The sequence below is a fragment of the Sapajus apella genome, unplaced genomic scaffold (assembly GCF_009761245.1).
Source record: "Sapajus apella isolate SASKATOON/1434 unplaced genomic scaffold, GSC_monkey_1.0 scaffold1, whole genome shotgun sequence".
Lineage (NCBI taxonomy): Eukaryota > Metazoa > Chordata > Mammalia > Primates > Cebidae > Sapajus > Sapajus apella.
In genome coordinates, this window is record NW_022436941.1 from 72,042,030 (window position 1) to 72,058,861 (window position 16,832).

A 16,832-nucleotide genomic window follows, 5' to 3' on the forward strand; every position below is an offset into this window, starting at 1 on the left:
ATAATAATAATAAATGAATCTATCTATCAGATCCATATAAAGAAATAAATAAGAACTTAAGTCTTTCCTTTTATCCTGCTCTACTAGGAAAAATAAAAGTGAGCAAAACTTCAAATATTAACAATCTCATTAATGGAATATTATTTTAAAAATTGAATAATGTAGACAATTATTTAACACTTTGAGCTATGGGTCACCTGTACTGGAAACTTAATGTTCATGAACCAAACGATATCAAGCATGGACGCTTTCCCAGGACGGTGTTTTCGCGGTGATCGAAAGTTGTGTTACACATGACAACCGTTCGTGTTGGCTGCATCACTAATAGCACACAGAACATCAGATACAGAAAAGAAGAACATTTTTTAAAGTTTAATCCCCAGAAATGGCAAATAACCAAATTAGTCAAAAAAAGAAAAAGAAAAAACAAATATGTGCGAATTGAAATTTGTTTCTTAATGAGTGCCCCTATTCTGTTACTGAAACTACCTATTTGTGATGCAAACAAATTCTGATAACCCTCCAATAGATTCCATTTAATTTCAAATAGAAAATAAAAACTTACTTCATGTAATCAACTTTAATGTAAAAAGAAGCCTACATCCATACAGCTAATCAGGCATCTCACTACCATCAGCGATGCCTAATGAGGAATTCAGTTCCAAAAAATATGCCTTGGGAAACTGCTAAAAAAATTTTTAGGGCAAAAAAAAAAAGTTCCTTTTTTCAGAAAACTTCTTAAAGTACTAACTTTTAGAACCAACTTATGTATACTTATCTAAAGGGGGAGGTGAATGCTTTAAAGCTTGCTTATAAACATTTTAACTGCCTAACAACAAGAGAAGCACTAAAATAATAACACTTAGAAGGGAAAAAAAAACAACCCTACAACCTAAAGAAATGAAAAACCTACTCTGAAATAAGTACGATTTGTCATATTCGTTGCTGAATTCTAATCAATTACTTCTGATAAGGACTGCAACTTTCGCGTTATTTTTCCTTATCTTCTTAGGCAAAAAAAAAAAAAAAAATCTTAAATAGTTTACTACATGTGGATATATTTAGAATACTCATGTGCTAGCTGGTGAAGCATTTCCATTATTAATTCTCCAAAAGTGTTTTAAAAGACAATGCACAAAATCATGCTAAACTGAAATATAGCATATGCAGTAAATTTCCACAAGCACCACGCCTGGTTTCAGTTGTAAAAATTTATATGAACAACCAGATGTGTAAAGTAAATCCCTAAACAATATTATCTGGATATATCTCTAAACATGGATGGAACTCAATTCAGAATTGAAAACTTGATTTAAATAATGGCTATGCCTTATTTATTAGGAAGCAAATAAAAATTACATTTTATTAGTTTTAGCAAATGCCTACTACTTTCTAACTTTACAGCATCTAAGTTTATATTACTTCACTAATTTCAAAACCAAAGTTATTTTATTATTTCAGTATAAATTCTGGAGAACAGATTTCTTAACATGCATAAACAAAAGGCAGGCAGGCCTTATTGAAAACATCAAATAACAATAATCTGTTTTATATGTATTAGTTATTGGTATTAACACATGTATTTATATATACCCACATATATACTATACTGTTTATATTGATTTCACCTGTTTTTTGTTATAAATTTTCTGTTATAAATTATCTTAAAAGGTTTGTAAAACCTGAACATTCTTGGCGATGTTTTGAGATAAACTCCATCTTCACTACCTTAATACATGCACCTAAAAAAAACTAAGAGTTCTAATCTAGTAATGTTCCAAATTTAATATTACTTGTCCATTAATAAGCAAAACTTCCCACTGAAGACAGTGTAGAAAGACTACACAAACAAAAAGGGTATTCAATACCAGTCAAAAGTTGATTACTTAGTATTATGAAATCTTTCACTTTTGACTTAAATAAAGTATCAATAGGTTGTCAGACTCTCTCACTGCCTTTCACAAGAGTAATAAACTACTATAAATGTATAACTCCACTGTAAGCACATTTTTAGATAAATTAACTGTTAATTACCATTCTAAGTACTCTATATACTTATTCTAATTACCTAATGGTAATGCTGAAAGTACTTTAAGAAAAAGCTCCATCACTTAATTTCCAAGATAGAATTCTACCAAATTTACCCTCCAAATAACAGAGTTTATAAAGTATAAAACAAATAAGCATTTAGCATTTTTCCCAAACTATACACTGAGGAAAACATCTCTCACAGTATTAAAGTATTAGTCCTAATCTCAGAATCCATTTAGAAGCTAGTAACCTCCAAAGAATATTCAACAAAAAAATTCACACTAACAAAAACACACATGCAAATAAGTTTCTCAAATATCCATTCCCCACATAGGCAATAAAGTCTTAAGTCAAGGAAATGTTATATAATAAATAACCTTCACAAAAATAAAAGGCTCTTCTCTGCTCCCAGACTGTTATATTTACTTATTCTCCTTGATGATTTTGTATGAATAAAATTGCAGGGGGAAGGACAAAAATTAAGAGCTATCAGTTTTTATGAGAGATGTAGGCTAGGGGGAAAAAAAAACTAGAAAAATGTTGCACTGAGATCAGAAAGTGTTCCTGAGATACTTAGCAGTGTTTTAATGTTTAAAGAACAAAATGTACCTTATCAGTCCATACACACGAATTAAGACTCACACTGAGCTTCACAACACTGTATCCTAATTTACCGCATGAAAATTTGCTTTATCTTAAGGTTGAACTCTGCTAATCATATCCCAATATAATTTGCAACACGTTATGAACCCTTAATGAAATACCATTTACAAAGAACTGGAAAACCAGCTCACAAGTTAAAGTGAAAGAGATTTAACAAAACAAAAACAAAAACAAAAACAAAAAAAGGGACAAAATAAAGAAAAAGAAATGAAATTAAAGTAAAACAATAAAAAACAGAGACAGGGCGTCCATCTTCTGCGGTTCAGACTCCGATCTCATTTCCCCAATGAAGGTTTCACTTGACGGCAGGTTTAGTGGCATGGCAAACAATGCCTAACTCAGGCAAGTGTAACAGGTCTGCCTTGGCCAGTCTAGTCATCTAATAATGCACAAATATCACATAGAGAAAACATACAAAACCAAATTAATAGTCAAAATCCATCTACCAGAAAATGTGGACATAAAGTTATGACTGATGATTAGGCTGACACCCTTGTTATGTTTGACCTTATCTTTTTCTACGTGTTAACATTTATAAAAAGAAATCTGAAATGCACGCAACAACAAAAAGAGGTCATATTTGGACAAGTATAATGAAAGCATATTTTATTTTGAAATGGCATGTTTTATTAACAAAGGCTAATGCTTAATATGCATGAAATTGTTACACATCAAATGTTACTTTTACAGCTTAAGATATTCTCACATTACTGTCTGTACTAAAAAACAGCAATTCGAAGAAACTGAAAAAACTTAAAATTTTTTTCTATGGTATTTCTCACTTATGTGATGATGCTGTTTGTTCAACATCAAGGAAAGGATGTAGCCAGTGAGGTCAACAGAACACTGCTTGCTTACAGCACCATAGCACATCTTCCTCTTATAGAACTTACTCCACTGGAATACTTCTATTTGGTTATTTCACAATCACTCTGCTATCTTTTTTAGTACCATAATGCACTATTTCTCTGCTTGTAGTGCATAATCCGACTTTTAACAGCTTACTGTGAAATTCTCCAGGTTCCATAAATTCATCTCTGCTGTATTTAATACAACTAATGAAAAATGTGTATCTGAATGTTTTACCAATATCAATTGTAGGTTAGTGTTTTAAAATATTTACTTACTTATAACTAAATTCCAATAAAAGTATACTTAACTTTTCATGTTCAAAAACAGTAAAACTGTCCAAGTTGTAATATTAAAAATATTAAATAGGTATATCTGAATGTGCATTTATTCATCTCTATCAAGTAAAATAAACAATAAAAGGGACATCTACATGCCCATAATCTTGAACATTTATAACAAACCACAATAGGACTTCTCAGATATATGAAAGATTCTATGGGAATATAGTAGGTCCCAACCAAGCAAGACTGATAAAATTCTTCCTTCCAATTCACTAACATGCTAATAACATAATAAAAGATCCTGTGTTACTGGTGGTATTAACTTTCTGATGTAATTAATATGCTAGTTTAATCAACCTTTACCTGATTTTTTTTTCCCCCTGCAGTTTCTCAGTATGAAATTTCACTAAAAAGTATGTAGAACAAAACCATTAACCAACTCCTTTCCCACCTTACCAATTTGGGGCTCACTGTAGCCTTACAGATCAGCAGAGAAGTATATATTCAGCCAAGAATTAACTTTAATCCATTTTTATCTTTCCTACCCACTCTAACCCCCAAGCATGGGAAAGACACTTCCAAATTTAACTGAAAAATATTGAGAATTTCCTATTCTGGGACTTCAAAAATACCAGCTTAGTACTCACTGTATTAGACTGTAATGTTTTTGACATCCCAGAGCAGGGATTCTGAAATAAACATAAAACCTCAAAAATGCAGGAAACTGCTTATTATATATTGTTATTTTAATGTTAGCCTGACTACTAAAAGAGGTTTTAAAATTACATATGAAAGCACATCAAATTGTTTCCCATAAACTTTTATGTTTAAAACAGTTCAGTTACAGTTATCCACCCAAGAAAATCTACTTAAAGACATTTTAATTTATAATAACCCAATTCTAAACTCCCGTACATATGCTAGACAGTGCTCTGAATAAAAGTTAATTACACACCAGAAGTGTCAAAATTCAGCACAGTCTATTATACGTGAGGGGCTCTGTAAATAGAAGTTACCAAAAAATAGTAGTAATAATTAGTTCTTAAAGCAGTTTAAGTCATAAAACTTAATGGATACTATACGGTCTTCGTTCCAATTTTCAACAACTACCTCCCTGATGGAGGCTTTGGAAAATTGCTTTCCTCTTTTTATTCGTACCCCTCTTGCCCCTTTTTTTGAGGTCAATAAAAGAAAAAAATAAAATTCCAGTTGCATAGCAAACAATTACACTTAATATAAAATAATGATCTCATAATAACAATTAAGGTAAATTACCTTAAGAGTATACTTAAAAGTATAAATTACAAATATTTTTCTTATAAATATCACTTAATCCCAATTTGCCAAAACGTGTACACTGTTTTCATTTGTAACAGTATTAATATTGAACACACACGGTAAATGACTTTTTGTGCATTTAAAATAATTTCCCCCATCAACTTTTTTTTAATTTCAGAAAGCTTTCTCTACAATCTGCAAATTGACTACAGAAAGCCACAGCAAACCAGAAGCCAATTTATGAATGTTAAGTTGTCAAGTCTCAAATGTACGTTACTCACAAATTAACCATTTTAATATTACTACTAGGTAAAAATGTTTACCTTCTCCAAATTTCATTCTTACTTTCACACATACACCAGAGTATTGTCTACTTGCCAATTTCTAGGAAAGCTAAAGGCAATAACAGACAGGACAGAAATTAAAATAACAGGAAAAAAAAAGTGAGATACCAACCTTCTGCACAAGGAACAACTATCAGAGCTCTGTCAATAAAAACCGTGTTAGTTAGATGCTGGGCCACGCCAACACTTGATGGATCACGAAACTTAACATAACATACTTTGGAGGAAAAAGCAAGAGGTGCGTTGCTGCAAAATAAAAAGAAAAACAATTGGGCTAATAAACATTTGCTTGGTCTTATCATTTTCACTTAAAATTTCTTTCTTCATCTTTACATAATCTTACAAAATGAAGACTAAAATTTTTTGTTAAGAATCATTAACACATAAAATAGTGAAACTTACTCAATTAATGGTGACTTCTCTGCCAAGACAGAAGGCAATCTATGTAGACTTACTGCTTTACTTGTCAAACTTGGAACTCAATCAATCCTTAATCCAAGTGAAATGTTAAAAAAAAAAAAGCTAATTTAACTCAAAAATGTTCAAAAAGTGTATCAAATGTAGGCAAAAATCCATTTATAAAAGCTCCAATCCTCAAGATTTCAAATTTTATCATCATTCCAACTCTTCCTAAATGTTACTACCAAGCCTCAAGATTACAAATTTTATCATCATACCAATTCTTCCTAAATGTGATTCCCAAGTGTTTACATCACTAAAAAAACTTCACAACAGTCTTAGAAACAATCAGGTAATACAGAATTTAAATTAAGGTCTGTTGCATACACCAGAATGCTTCAAGATAGATAGCGATACGATTTTCCAGACAAAAAGTTTTACAAACAAAATCTTACATATTCTATAGGCACAACAGCATAGACTCTAACTGGTCCTACTTAATTCAGTTCAATCCAGGCAGGACTGTAGTAAAAATGAACCAGACATAACACAAATGAACAGAATTTTTCCTAACATGAATACATCCTGTTAGATTCGAAAATATACTATCCTCATGAATAATCATTTTGTCAGCCTATCCTTAATTACTTTTCATTAAAATCTGTAATTGTCTTTAGCAGGAAAAAAAAGACCCAAACTAAGTATATACGTAATCTATAACACAGATTTTTTTGTTAAAATCTATTTAAAACATTTAAGATTTTTTCACACTAAAAAAACAGATTACTTGAAAAATATATGACTTAATAGTAACGTACTTTCATTCACAAAACAGGAAAGAAAATTGATTATAATTTTGGAACTAGTAAACAGCTAGTCAGCTAATTCCAAACTTCTTGCAACCATAATCATTCAACTAATCAAGAATCTTTAAGCCATTTTGATGTATTATTATTAAATTAGCAATTCCACAAACAGTTGTTTTTACAATTTAAAAATCCAGATTTCTCTGTAATTCTTCGTGTTCAGGAACAAAATCCATGTTTAAACAATGTAGAATAATCACATTAATAATGGTTAAATATATATTTATGCTATTAACCAAACACTGTGATAAAATGTACTTGCATTTAGAACTTGAAACTACTTACATTATTAACACAATTAGTAAGGCTAATTAAAGTTGAAAAAAAAAAAAGTACCTCTTAGCATCCAACTCGATTTTGCCTAAGGCCATCCTATTCAGGATTCACACCAGCCCTCACCAAAAATCCTTCCTTACCCAACCCAACACCTAAGTCAAACCACTTTGTATACTGACACTGAGGTAAACACATGCACAACCAGACTTAACTCACCACCTTTACATGACCAAATCGCCAACTCAGGCCTCTTGTGAGCTCTAGGCTCCCAGATCCAAGTGCCTGCTGGAATATTACACCTTGGTGGTCACTAAATAAGTCCAAAACACATTTTATCATCCTCCTTCCTTACCAGGCTTGCCCTCTGTCCCCTACATTCCATATCTCAGTAAAAGATACCATCATATTACCCAAGTCTGAAGACTGGAGTCACTAGCGTGACCATCCTAAGCGCTGCCCACCAACTACTTCCAAAGCTCTTTCTGGGTACACAATAAAATTCCATTTTTCTGTTCCTTTAAGTTAGGTGTGGCCATGTAACCTGCTTTCGTCAATTAAATATGAGCAGAACTGACATGTGTCACTATTCTGAAGAAGCTTTAGGGACCACTGTTTGGCTCTTTTCCTCTGCCACAGTGACTGGCAACATTCAAAAGATAAGGTTGGCTAACTCATCAGCTTCATTCCAGAGTGAATAATCACAATGAGTAAAGTTCCCACCCCCAGGAATTTAGTCTAAAAAATAATATTTTATCAGCCAGCCATGGTGGTTCATGCCTGTAATCCCAGAACTATGGGAGGTAAAGGCAGGCGGATCACCTGATGTCAGGAGTTCGAGACCAGCCTGGCCAATGTAGTGAAACCCTATCTCTACTAAAAATACAAAAATCAGCCAGGTATGGTGGCACACGCCTGTAATCCCAGCTACTTGGGAGGCTGAGGCACAAGAATTGCTTGAAACTGGGAGGCAGAGGTTACAGTGAGCAGAGATCACACCACTGCACTCCAGCCTGGGCAACAGAGTGAGGCTGTGTCTCAAAAAAGAAAAAAAAAAACTGTAAAAATACAAAGATTTGAAGTTGTTTCCAAAACTGTGACTTATTGTCACTGATAAATTATCCTCGACCTTTCTGTCCTCCTCACCCAATTGGTCAATAAATCCTGCTTAGAGTATCTTCTAAGTATTTGCCACGTTAATTTTTTCATCATTCTCATATCAATGCCTTAATTCAGGCCGTCATCGTTTCTCATGTGGATTACTAAACATTAGCTCTTAACAAGTCAGACAGCACCCAACCTCAAATCCTTTTTAATGGTCTTCCACAAAAGCTTCCACAGTGATCTTTCTTAACGCTAAATCTCATGTATCACTCTACATATTAAATTTCCTTTAAACTACTATTCTGTTCTTGCCTCATTACGTAAATGTACCCAAAAATTTTACCTGTGGTTCCCACAACACATCACAAACATCTGGGTCTTCATATACGCTATTCCATTTGGTTATGATGTCCTCTCTAACTCCCATTTTGAATGCTAATTCCACTTTTCTTCAAGTCTTAAATTTCCAAGTCTTCTGGTAAACCATCTTAAGATACCACAGTGTTAGGTACACCCTCCTACATGTGCTACCAAGACATTCTATATTGCTTCAGCACAGGCCTTATCACGGTTTCCGTATGTGAAACCCTCAACGGATCCCGTAAGCTTCCCTAGCCACAACTGATTAGTCACCAGTCTCAAGAGCCCATTTCCCTGGCTGACCAGTAACCTATAACTTGGGAAGTCAGGCTTAACCAAATGGGCTAGAACAATCAATCAGGTTCTCTCTCTTGGACTGGAAGATAATTTACAGTAAGCTGTAAGCCAGATAATGACTACAGAATAGACATGCAAAGAAAATAGACAGAAACAAACTGAACTGATAATCAATACTGGGGAGAAAGAAGCAGATAGTCACCTTGATTGCTGATACCCTTCCAGTTCCCAGTCCTAGTTCCCATGAGGCCTGGGTGCACTACCATCTTTATTTTTCAATGTAGCGAAATCCTTCTTTTTAATATTAACGTCTCTTCTTGAGCTACACTGGGTAACATTGTTTTTGTCATGGTAACCAAAAACAATCTGTGATTATAATAACCTACTAAAGCCCTAGCAATTGCAACAGGAATAACTCTTTTGCCTCTGAAATCTTCAAGAGCCTGACAGATAATGCTGAAGCAACATTTCCAAAATTGACAGACGCATTTGTGAAAGAATGTAAACCTAAGTAAGCACCAGTGAGAACTAAAACCACATTTCCAAATACCACTAGCTGAAATCTACTTCATTTCAAATTTAAAACATCCACAGGAACAGGAATTCTGAGTCTGGTTTGTCACGCAACCACATGTGAAGACATGCCACCAAGATTTCATAAGCCTGGGAACTGGTTTAAAAAATGTTGGTCTGGGCCGGGCGCGGTGGCTCAAGCCTGTAATCCCAGCACTTTGGGAGGCCGAGGCGGGTGGATCACGAGGTCAAGAGATCGAGATCATCCTGGTCAACATGGTGAAACCCCGTCTCTACTAAAAATACAAAAAATCAGCTGGGCATGGGTGTAATCCCAGCTACTCAGGAGGGTGAGGCAGGAGAATTGCCTGAACCCAGGAGGCGGAGGTTGCGGTGAGCCGAGATCGCGCCATTGCACTCCAGCCTGGGTAACAAGAGCGAAACTCCGTCCCAAAAAAAAAAAAAAAAAAAAGTTGGTCTGTTCTGAAAAGCATTATCATGGAAGTATGGATACTAGGTATGGCCACTCCACTGATTTAAGCAATTTTCTTTCTTCTTTTCTTTTCTGAGACAGAGCCTCACACTGCCACCCAGGCTGGAGCACAATGTCACGATCTCGACTCACTGCAACCTCTGCCTCCTGGGTTCACGCAATTCTGCCTCGGCCTCCCAAGTGGCTGGGATTACAGGTGTACACCACCACACCCAGCTAATTTTTTGGATTTTTAATAGAGACAATTTCACTATGTTGGCCAGACTGGTCTTGAACCCCTGACCTTGTGATCCACCCGCCTGGCCAATTTTCTTCATCTGCATTTCTAATTAACTTCCTTAAAATAAATATCAACTTACATCTACTTCATACAAATGCAAATATTTGAAATTTTCAGGAGAGGTAACACTATTTTGACCATTATAAACTAAAATTACTAGAGTGGCAAGCCAACATACAGATAGCTCAGCAAACCAATGTGTACTTGTTTGTGTCCAGGAGTTCAAGACCAGCCTGGGCAACAGAGCAAGATCTTGGTGGGGGGGGGGGGGGGGATAAAAGGGGATGATATATTCCATTTGGTCTTAATGTATGCATCTACAGAAACTGGCAGGCTGGTACAGTGGCTCACATCTGTCATCCCAGGACTTTGGGAGGTCAAGGCAGGCAGACTGCTTTAGCCCAGGAGTTTGAGTCCAGCCTATGTAACACAGTGAATGTGCATCTCTACTAAAATAAATAAATAAATAAAATTTTTAAAATAAATTAAAAAAAAGAAAGTAGCAGTATCCAAATTTAGCAGATTTTAGTTTGACCTCATTTGTTAAGTTTTGGTTTTTTAACACACAAAAATCAATTTAAAAAAAAATTAAAACTTCTCACTGGGTAGTAAATGCGGAAACCAAAAAAACCCAGCTTTCTGGGCATCAATTAAATTTATTGGCCCTAACTGGTTATTTTGTCTTTTATTAAACATAATGATAGAATTATACAATATTTTTAAAAACCAATGAGGTAATAATGTGTCCAATATTTTATTAGTACATTAATATACCTCCTTTAGAGGACCTATCAAAAAAGATACAAGCCAAAATAAGAGCAAATCATACATCATGTACAAAAATATTTGGTGCATAATAATGCACAGGATTTATAATATAACAGAGTTTCTCCACTGTTAACAATATAACAGGGTTTCTCCACTAGGCTTCGGTGGCCCTATGGCTAGCGCAATTCCTCCTGTTTAAGACTTTCTTATGACTTGCTAACATTTACTCAATAAAGGCCAACAGGCCCTCCAATCATTAACAATCAAAAATACACACCTCCCAATGTTGTTAGCGAAAATCCACTAATTTGTAATACAAAGAAAAGCAATCAAAATATCCAATAATAGAGTTTCAAAAACACAATACACTCAGAAATTACTAATCTTTAAATATCACTATAAATAAAACAGCAATATAGAAAACGCTCATGACAAATTAAGTGAGAAAAGTTTAAAATCACAGTGTGTGATTCCTTTGATTACGCTATTAGAATAAATGCATGTGAAAATGACTGCAGGGAAATCCATAGAAATGGAGAGAAGCTTTGACAGGTAGGATCACAAGTGCTGTTTCCTTTTCTCTATTTTCTGTAAAATGGCTATAGTGGTTATGCTAATTTTTAACTAAAAAAACTTAAATAAGTAGTTGACACATTTTTCCATTCTTTCTTAGAACTTTTGAAGACCAGAGAAGTGAAGGAAATCAGCAAACCAAAAAACTCAACACAGGAAAAATGTCTAGTGTTACAAATCAGGATAGGCCTACCAATTTCAGGGTTTAGTTACTAGGGGGACATGGGGAGCTTATAGGGTGCAGATAAAACTGATCTGCGTGCTGGTTATGCTGGTTACAGAGGTATGTTTACTTTGTAAAGATTCACCAACCTTCCCTTATGATCTGTGCATTTTTTCTGTAGGTATATTAAACCTCAACGAAAAAACAGCAAGATTTCTTACTTGTGTAAGAATGTTTTCGCAAGCTATGAGATTGATTTATTGTACAAAAAGTTAATAGTAATTCTACATATTTATCAACTGGCAGCACAAAAAAAGAATGACAAATTACAAATAAGAATTCTTTTATTTTTTTTTTTTTTTTGAGAAGGAGTTTCACTCATGGTACCTAGGCTGGAGTGCAATGGCGCAATCTCGGCTCACCGCAACCTCCGCCTCCCGGGTTCAGGCAATTCTCCTGCCTCAGCCTCCTGAGTAGCTGGGATTACAGGCACGCACCACCATGCCCAGCTAATTTTTTGTATTTTTAGTAGAGACGGGGTTTCACCATGTTGACCAGGATAGTCTCGATCTCTTGACCTCGTGATCCACCCGCCTCGGCCTCCCAAAGTGCTGGGATTACAGGCTTGAGCCACCGCGCCCGGCCACAAAAAATTAGCTGGGCATGGTGGTGCGTGCCTGTAATCCCAGCTACTCAGGAGGCTGAGGCAGGAGAATTGCCTGAACCCCGGAGGCGGAGGTTGCGGTGAGCCGAGATCGCGCCATTGCACTCCAGCCTGGGTAACAAGAGTGAAACTCCATCTCAAAAAAAAAAAAAAAAAAAAGAATTCTTAATGCTTACAGTGAATGTTCACAAGAATTCCTTAACCTTAAAAAATTCTTAATGTTTAAAAAATAAAGATGAAAACCACTTCATCATGCCAAAAGAATTGAATTTAAAATCTGAATTTTCCTATTAGCAATGTAAGTCATTTTTTTTTTAAGAGATAGGGGTCTCACTATGTTACTTAGGTTGTAATCAAACTTCTGGGCTCAAGCTATTCTCCCACCTCTGCCTCCTGAGTAGCTGGGACTACAGATGCATACCACTACACCTGGCTCAATCATAGAATTTTAATGAGAAACTACTTTCACATTCTATTGAAGAAATAGATTTCCAATTTTAAAACGATTAACTTTCTACTCAGCTTCCAAAGATGTCATAAAATAATTCATGTAACACTGCAAAACTATATATTTTCGATACAACTACCACTATTGCATTTTTATCCATTTCGGCTCAAATTTGCAAACACATCTTTTAATTTAAAGACCAGGCAATGACAACTTCATCACGAAGCAGAAAACTTGTGAATAAAGCATGTCAATATTGCTGCAAAACAAGAATGAGGGACCTAGTATTGCAATGAGGGAAAAACTAAGGATTTTGCCTGGCCCATATGTTAAATTTATGCAACAATTTTGTTTAATGTGTTAGTTTAAGCAAACTATCTTAATCTTCCACATGTTTAAGAACCCTTTATTCCCTTTCACTTTTAAACTCCAAGTAATAATACCTGATTTCAAAAAGGTACTCCATTATGTCAGTTAATAACTGGCCAGGTGTTGTCACCCAAACCCAAGTTTCAACCAAATAAAATGATATTATGTTGGTAATGAACATTTTGGGGCGGGGCGCGGTGATTCACGCCTGTAATCCCAGCACAGCACTCTGGGAGGCCGAGGCGGGCGGATCACGAGGTCAGGCGGTCGAGACCAGCCTGGTCAACATAGTGAAGCCCTGTCTCTACTAAAAATATAAAAATTAGCCGGCGGGCCCGGAGCGGTGGCTCATGCCTGTTGTATTCCCAGAACTTTGGGAGGCCGAGGCGGGCGGATCACGAGGTCAAGAGATCGAGACCATCCTGGCCAACATGGTGAAACCCCGTCTCTACTAAAAATACAAAAATTAGCCGGGCATGGTGGCATGCGCCTGTGGTCCCAGCTACTCCAGAGCCTGAGGCGGAAGAATCACTTGAATCCAGGAGGCGGAGGTTGCAGTGAGCCAAGATTGTGCCACCGCACTCCAGCCTGGCAACAGAGCGAGACTCCGTCACAAAAAAAAAAAAAAAAGAAAAAAAATTGGCTGGGCGTAGTGGTGCGCACCTGTAATCCCAACTACTTAGGAGGCTGAGGCAGGAGAGGTCGCTTGAACCCGGGAAGCAGAGGCCGCAGGGAGCCGAGATAGCGCCACTGCACTCCAGCCTGGGTGACAGAGCAAGACTCTGTCTCAAAAAAAAAAAAAAAAAAAAAAATCTGTAATATATTTCTTCTACCTATGAGATACCTTATTACCACAGCCTCGAAAGCAAGATTTATAAAGGTTCATGTACAAAGTATTTTACTGATTCCAACGCTTGCAGGATATGGCACTCCCTCAAATACTTCTCAATTATTAAGAAATGTTCTGAGAACTTAAATTGAGATGGCTGAAAGCATTTCCAAAAGTTAAAATAAAAGCATAATGCCATGTATAATCAAAATGTATGTGTGTGCACTTATGCAGTATTCTTGTCAAAAATGTATACCCGAATCTTGTCATGAAGATATAAAGATACATATAAATATATATGCGCATTTATCTCTATGTATCTCATCTATATAAACTCAGATTATGGGTCATTCTACAAGACAAAATGAGCTACAAAACAAAATGTCAATGTCACGAAAGACTTTAAAATATTTAAAAGGTGATAGGGTACTGTTCTAGATTAAAGGAGATAACTATTAATACACGCATTGCTTGGAGTATTCAAGGGAGTCTAATTATATACTAGATCAAAAGACAACAAAAAAACATTATTAGTATAACTGGGGAAATGTTAATAATCAACTGTAGCCAAAAAATAGACAAATGCTCGTGAAGGGAACATGGGTGTTCAATGTTTCAACTTTTCTGTATGCACGAAATATTCCAAAATAAAAAGCAGACAAAAAAACTTAGAAAGTAAATTTTAAATATTCACATACAACTTTTATATAGCTATGCTGTAGCACTGCTATTACTTACAGATAGAAAACCAAGTCTGAATACATCGCTACGAAATAGATCAAAATTTTTTTACAAGTACCCTTTCCCTCAAAGGATTTTGAAATAATGAACAAAAAACGGAGGCTCTTAATACTGTAAGATCTACTATTTAAAAAAAAAAAAAAAAAAAAAAAAGGTTTACCCGTGCAAGAATGTGAACAACCTGCAAACCCCTTGCGAGTTTTCTGAATAGATAATATCGTACGAGGGAAATTTTACCATTCCAAAACACACTATCTGGGAAGTGGCTATGAGCTGTGAATGCCAGCCAAGATCAGGACTTCAATAAAAGCACACGGTAAGGAATAATCCTGCCCCGACTCACACTTTTTCTGAAAGGTTTGGGACAGTGTGACCTTTCAGAAGGAAAATTTAATCTGTTGCCAAAAGGGCGAACAGACATGATCTTTGGGAGCATGGATGGGCTCGGTTAGATAAACCAAAATGCTAAGTTTGTGCGACCGTCTTGGGGAACAAATACAGCCCCAGCTCCATTTTGTCATCAGCAGCAGGCTTTCTCGTCAGCAAAACGGCCTGACACCAAGGCCTTAAAAACTGGACAGTGGCTCAGGCGCGGTCTCCGCGATTTTCAAGAGTGAAAAAACGCTATGAGGCGTTTGCCATGAGGGCTGTTCCGGGCCCACCTGCGGCCATCTTAAGTTCAGAGGTAAAATAAGACGGAGGGGGCACGGAATTTGAAAACCCGGCAGCGACCACAAGTCCCACAGGAACGGAAAGGGCACCACTCTAAATCCTTGGAAAGGGCTCCGTGCAGTAGTTAACCCCACAAATCCAACTAATAAGGCAAGCAGGACGGCGGAGCCCCCGTGCCCTAATCAAATATGGGCACCAAAGTAAGCCCGGGCGATCACGTGACAGGCACCGCGCGCCCGCGACCGCGCTCTCCCCCACGCCTCAGCTCCCTAGGTCTCTATGGCGCCCGCGCCCCTCCCCCAGCCGAGCTCCAGCACTTACTCCGGGGGGTAGAGCCGCAGCTCCTCGATTTCTCCTAGGAAGGAAAAGAGCGTCCGCATCTGCTCGCTGGTCACTGCCGAGGACAGATTCGTCACCTGAATTACTGACGTGGGGGTGAGGCCGAAGCCTAAGCCCAAACCGAAGCCGGCGCCGGTGTTCATCCCGATCCCGCTGCCGCTGCCTTCCCGCTCCCCAACGTCTACGACGCGTCAGCGACGGAACCGGGAAAGCTGAGAACGCGCGGGCGCGAGCGCGCTCCCGCTGGCGAATTCACAGCGCCGGGCAGGTCTAGCCGCCCATTTCACAACTCCCCTGCTCCCGGGGCTGCGCGCGCCAGCCGGAAGCGTCACCCCGGCAACCCGGCAGGTCTAGCGCGGCTGCGGCCTCGGGCTCCGGGGTCCCTGGGGCTATTGCTGCTGCTCTTTTCTCCGCCTAGATTTTTATCGGTGTTTTTGTTTTCCCCCAAAGTCGACGATAGTCTTGTGCTCCGATCTACCCAGTTCCTTCCTGTCTCGGACTGGCAAACCACGCGGCCTGGCTTGCTGGTGCGGGGCTGTAAAGGAGGAAGACTCTTGGGCAACACAGAAAAACACTTAACCAAACTGTAGGGCGTCTTTATCACATACAGGCACCACCCCAACTCCAACTATTTTTTAAAATTGGCAGGCGTCCTAAGTGTGAAAAAACAATTTTACAAAATGTGTAGGTTCCTATAGAATTAAGGAAAGAGGCAGCAAGATGAAGGCTGTGCAGTTGTTTATAACCTGTATTTATTCCCTCATTCCACAGATATTGATTTTTTTTGAGCGCTATGTCCCAGGCAGTATTAGGCAAGGGCACATAACATACAGTTACAAACGGTCCACATAGAACTTGCAACCTAATGAGAGGCAAGTAACAATAGACCAGGACAGCTGCTCCCAAAATGCCCTCCGCAGATCCCTAAGGGTACCCAGACCTTTTCAGCAGGTTGGCAAGGACAAAATGATTTTCATAATAATATTGAGTTTGTTGACCTTTTTCACTTTGTTGACATTTGCACTGGTGGTGTAAGATTAAACTGACACCTTAGCAGCAATCAAGGCAGCAGCGCCAGTCTGTGTTGGTAGTTGCATTTTGTATTCTTTACCTCCACTCACGTCATACAACATTTAAGTTTTTAAAATATGCTGGTTTCACTTTAAAAATGTCCTTCACAAAGGACTAAAAATTATATTAATTTTTTCAAATCCACTCTGGCATACACGTCT

The 16,832-nt window shown here is 37.3% G+C and overlaps 1 protein-coding gene across 5 annotated transcripts in view; it reads right to left on the minus strand.

Annotated features, from left to right (window-relative positions):
• The window catches only part of SREK1 (splicing regulatory glutamic acid and lysine rich protein 1), a 42,304-nt gene extending 26,041 nt beyond the window's left edge, over positions 1–16,263 (minus strand). For 2 of the 5 annotated variants that reach the window (XM_032279382.1, XM_032279379.1), the window contains exons 1-3: positions 15,583–16,263; positions 5,562–5,695; positions 198–321 (exon numbers count right to left, since the gene is read on the minus strand). Coding sequence is in view for 2 of the 5 variants with exons in the window: in XM_032279369.1 (XP_032135260.1) it covers positions 5,562–5,695; positions 15,583–15,743 (295 nt within the window). In the remaining 3 variants the exon portion in view is untranslated. Of the gene's footprint in view, positions 1–197; positions 5,696–15,582 lie in introns of all 5 variants that reach the window. The other 3 variants (XM_032279369.1, XM_032279368.1, XM_032279373.1) reach the window with 2 other exon arrangements.
• Positions 16,264–16,832: the final 569 nt, after the last annotated feature.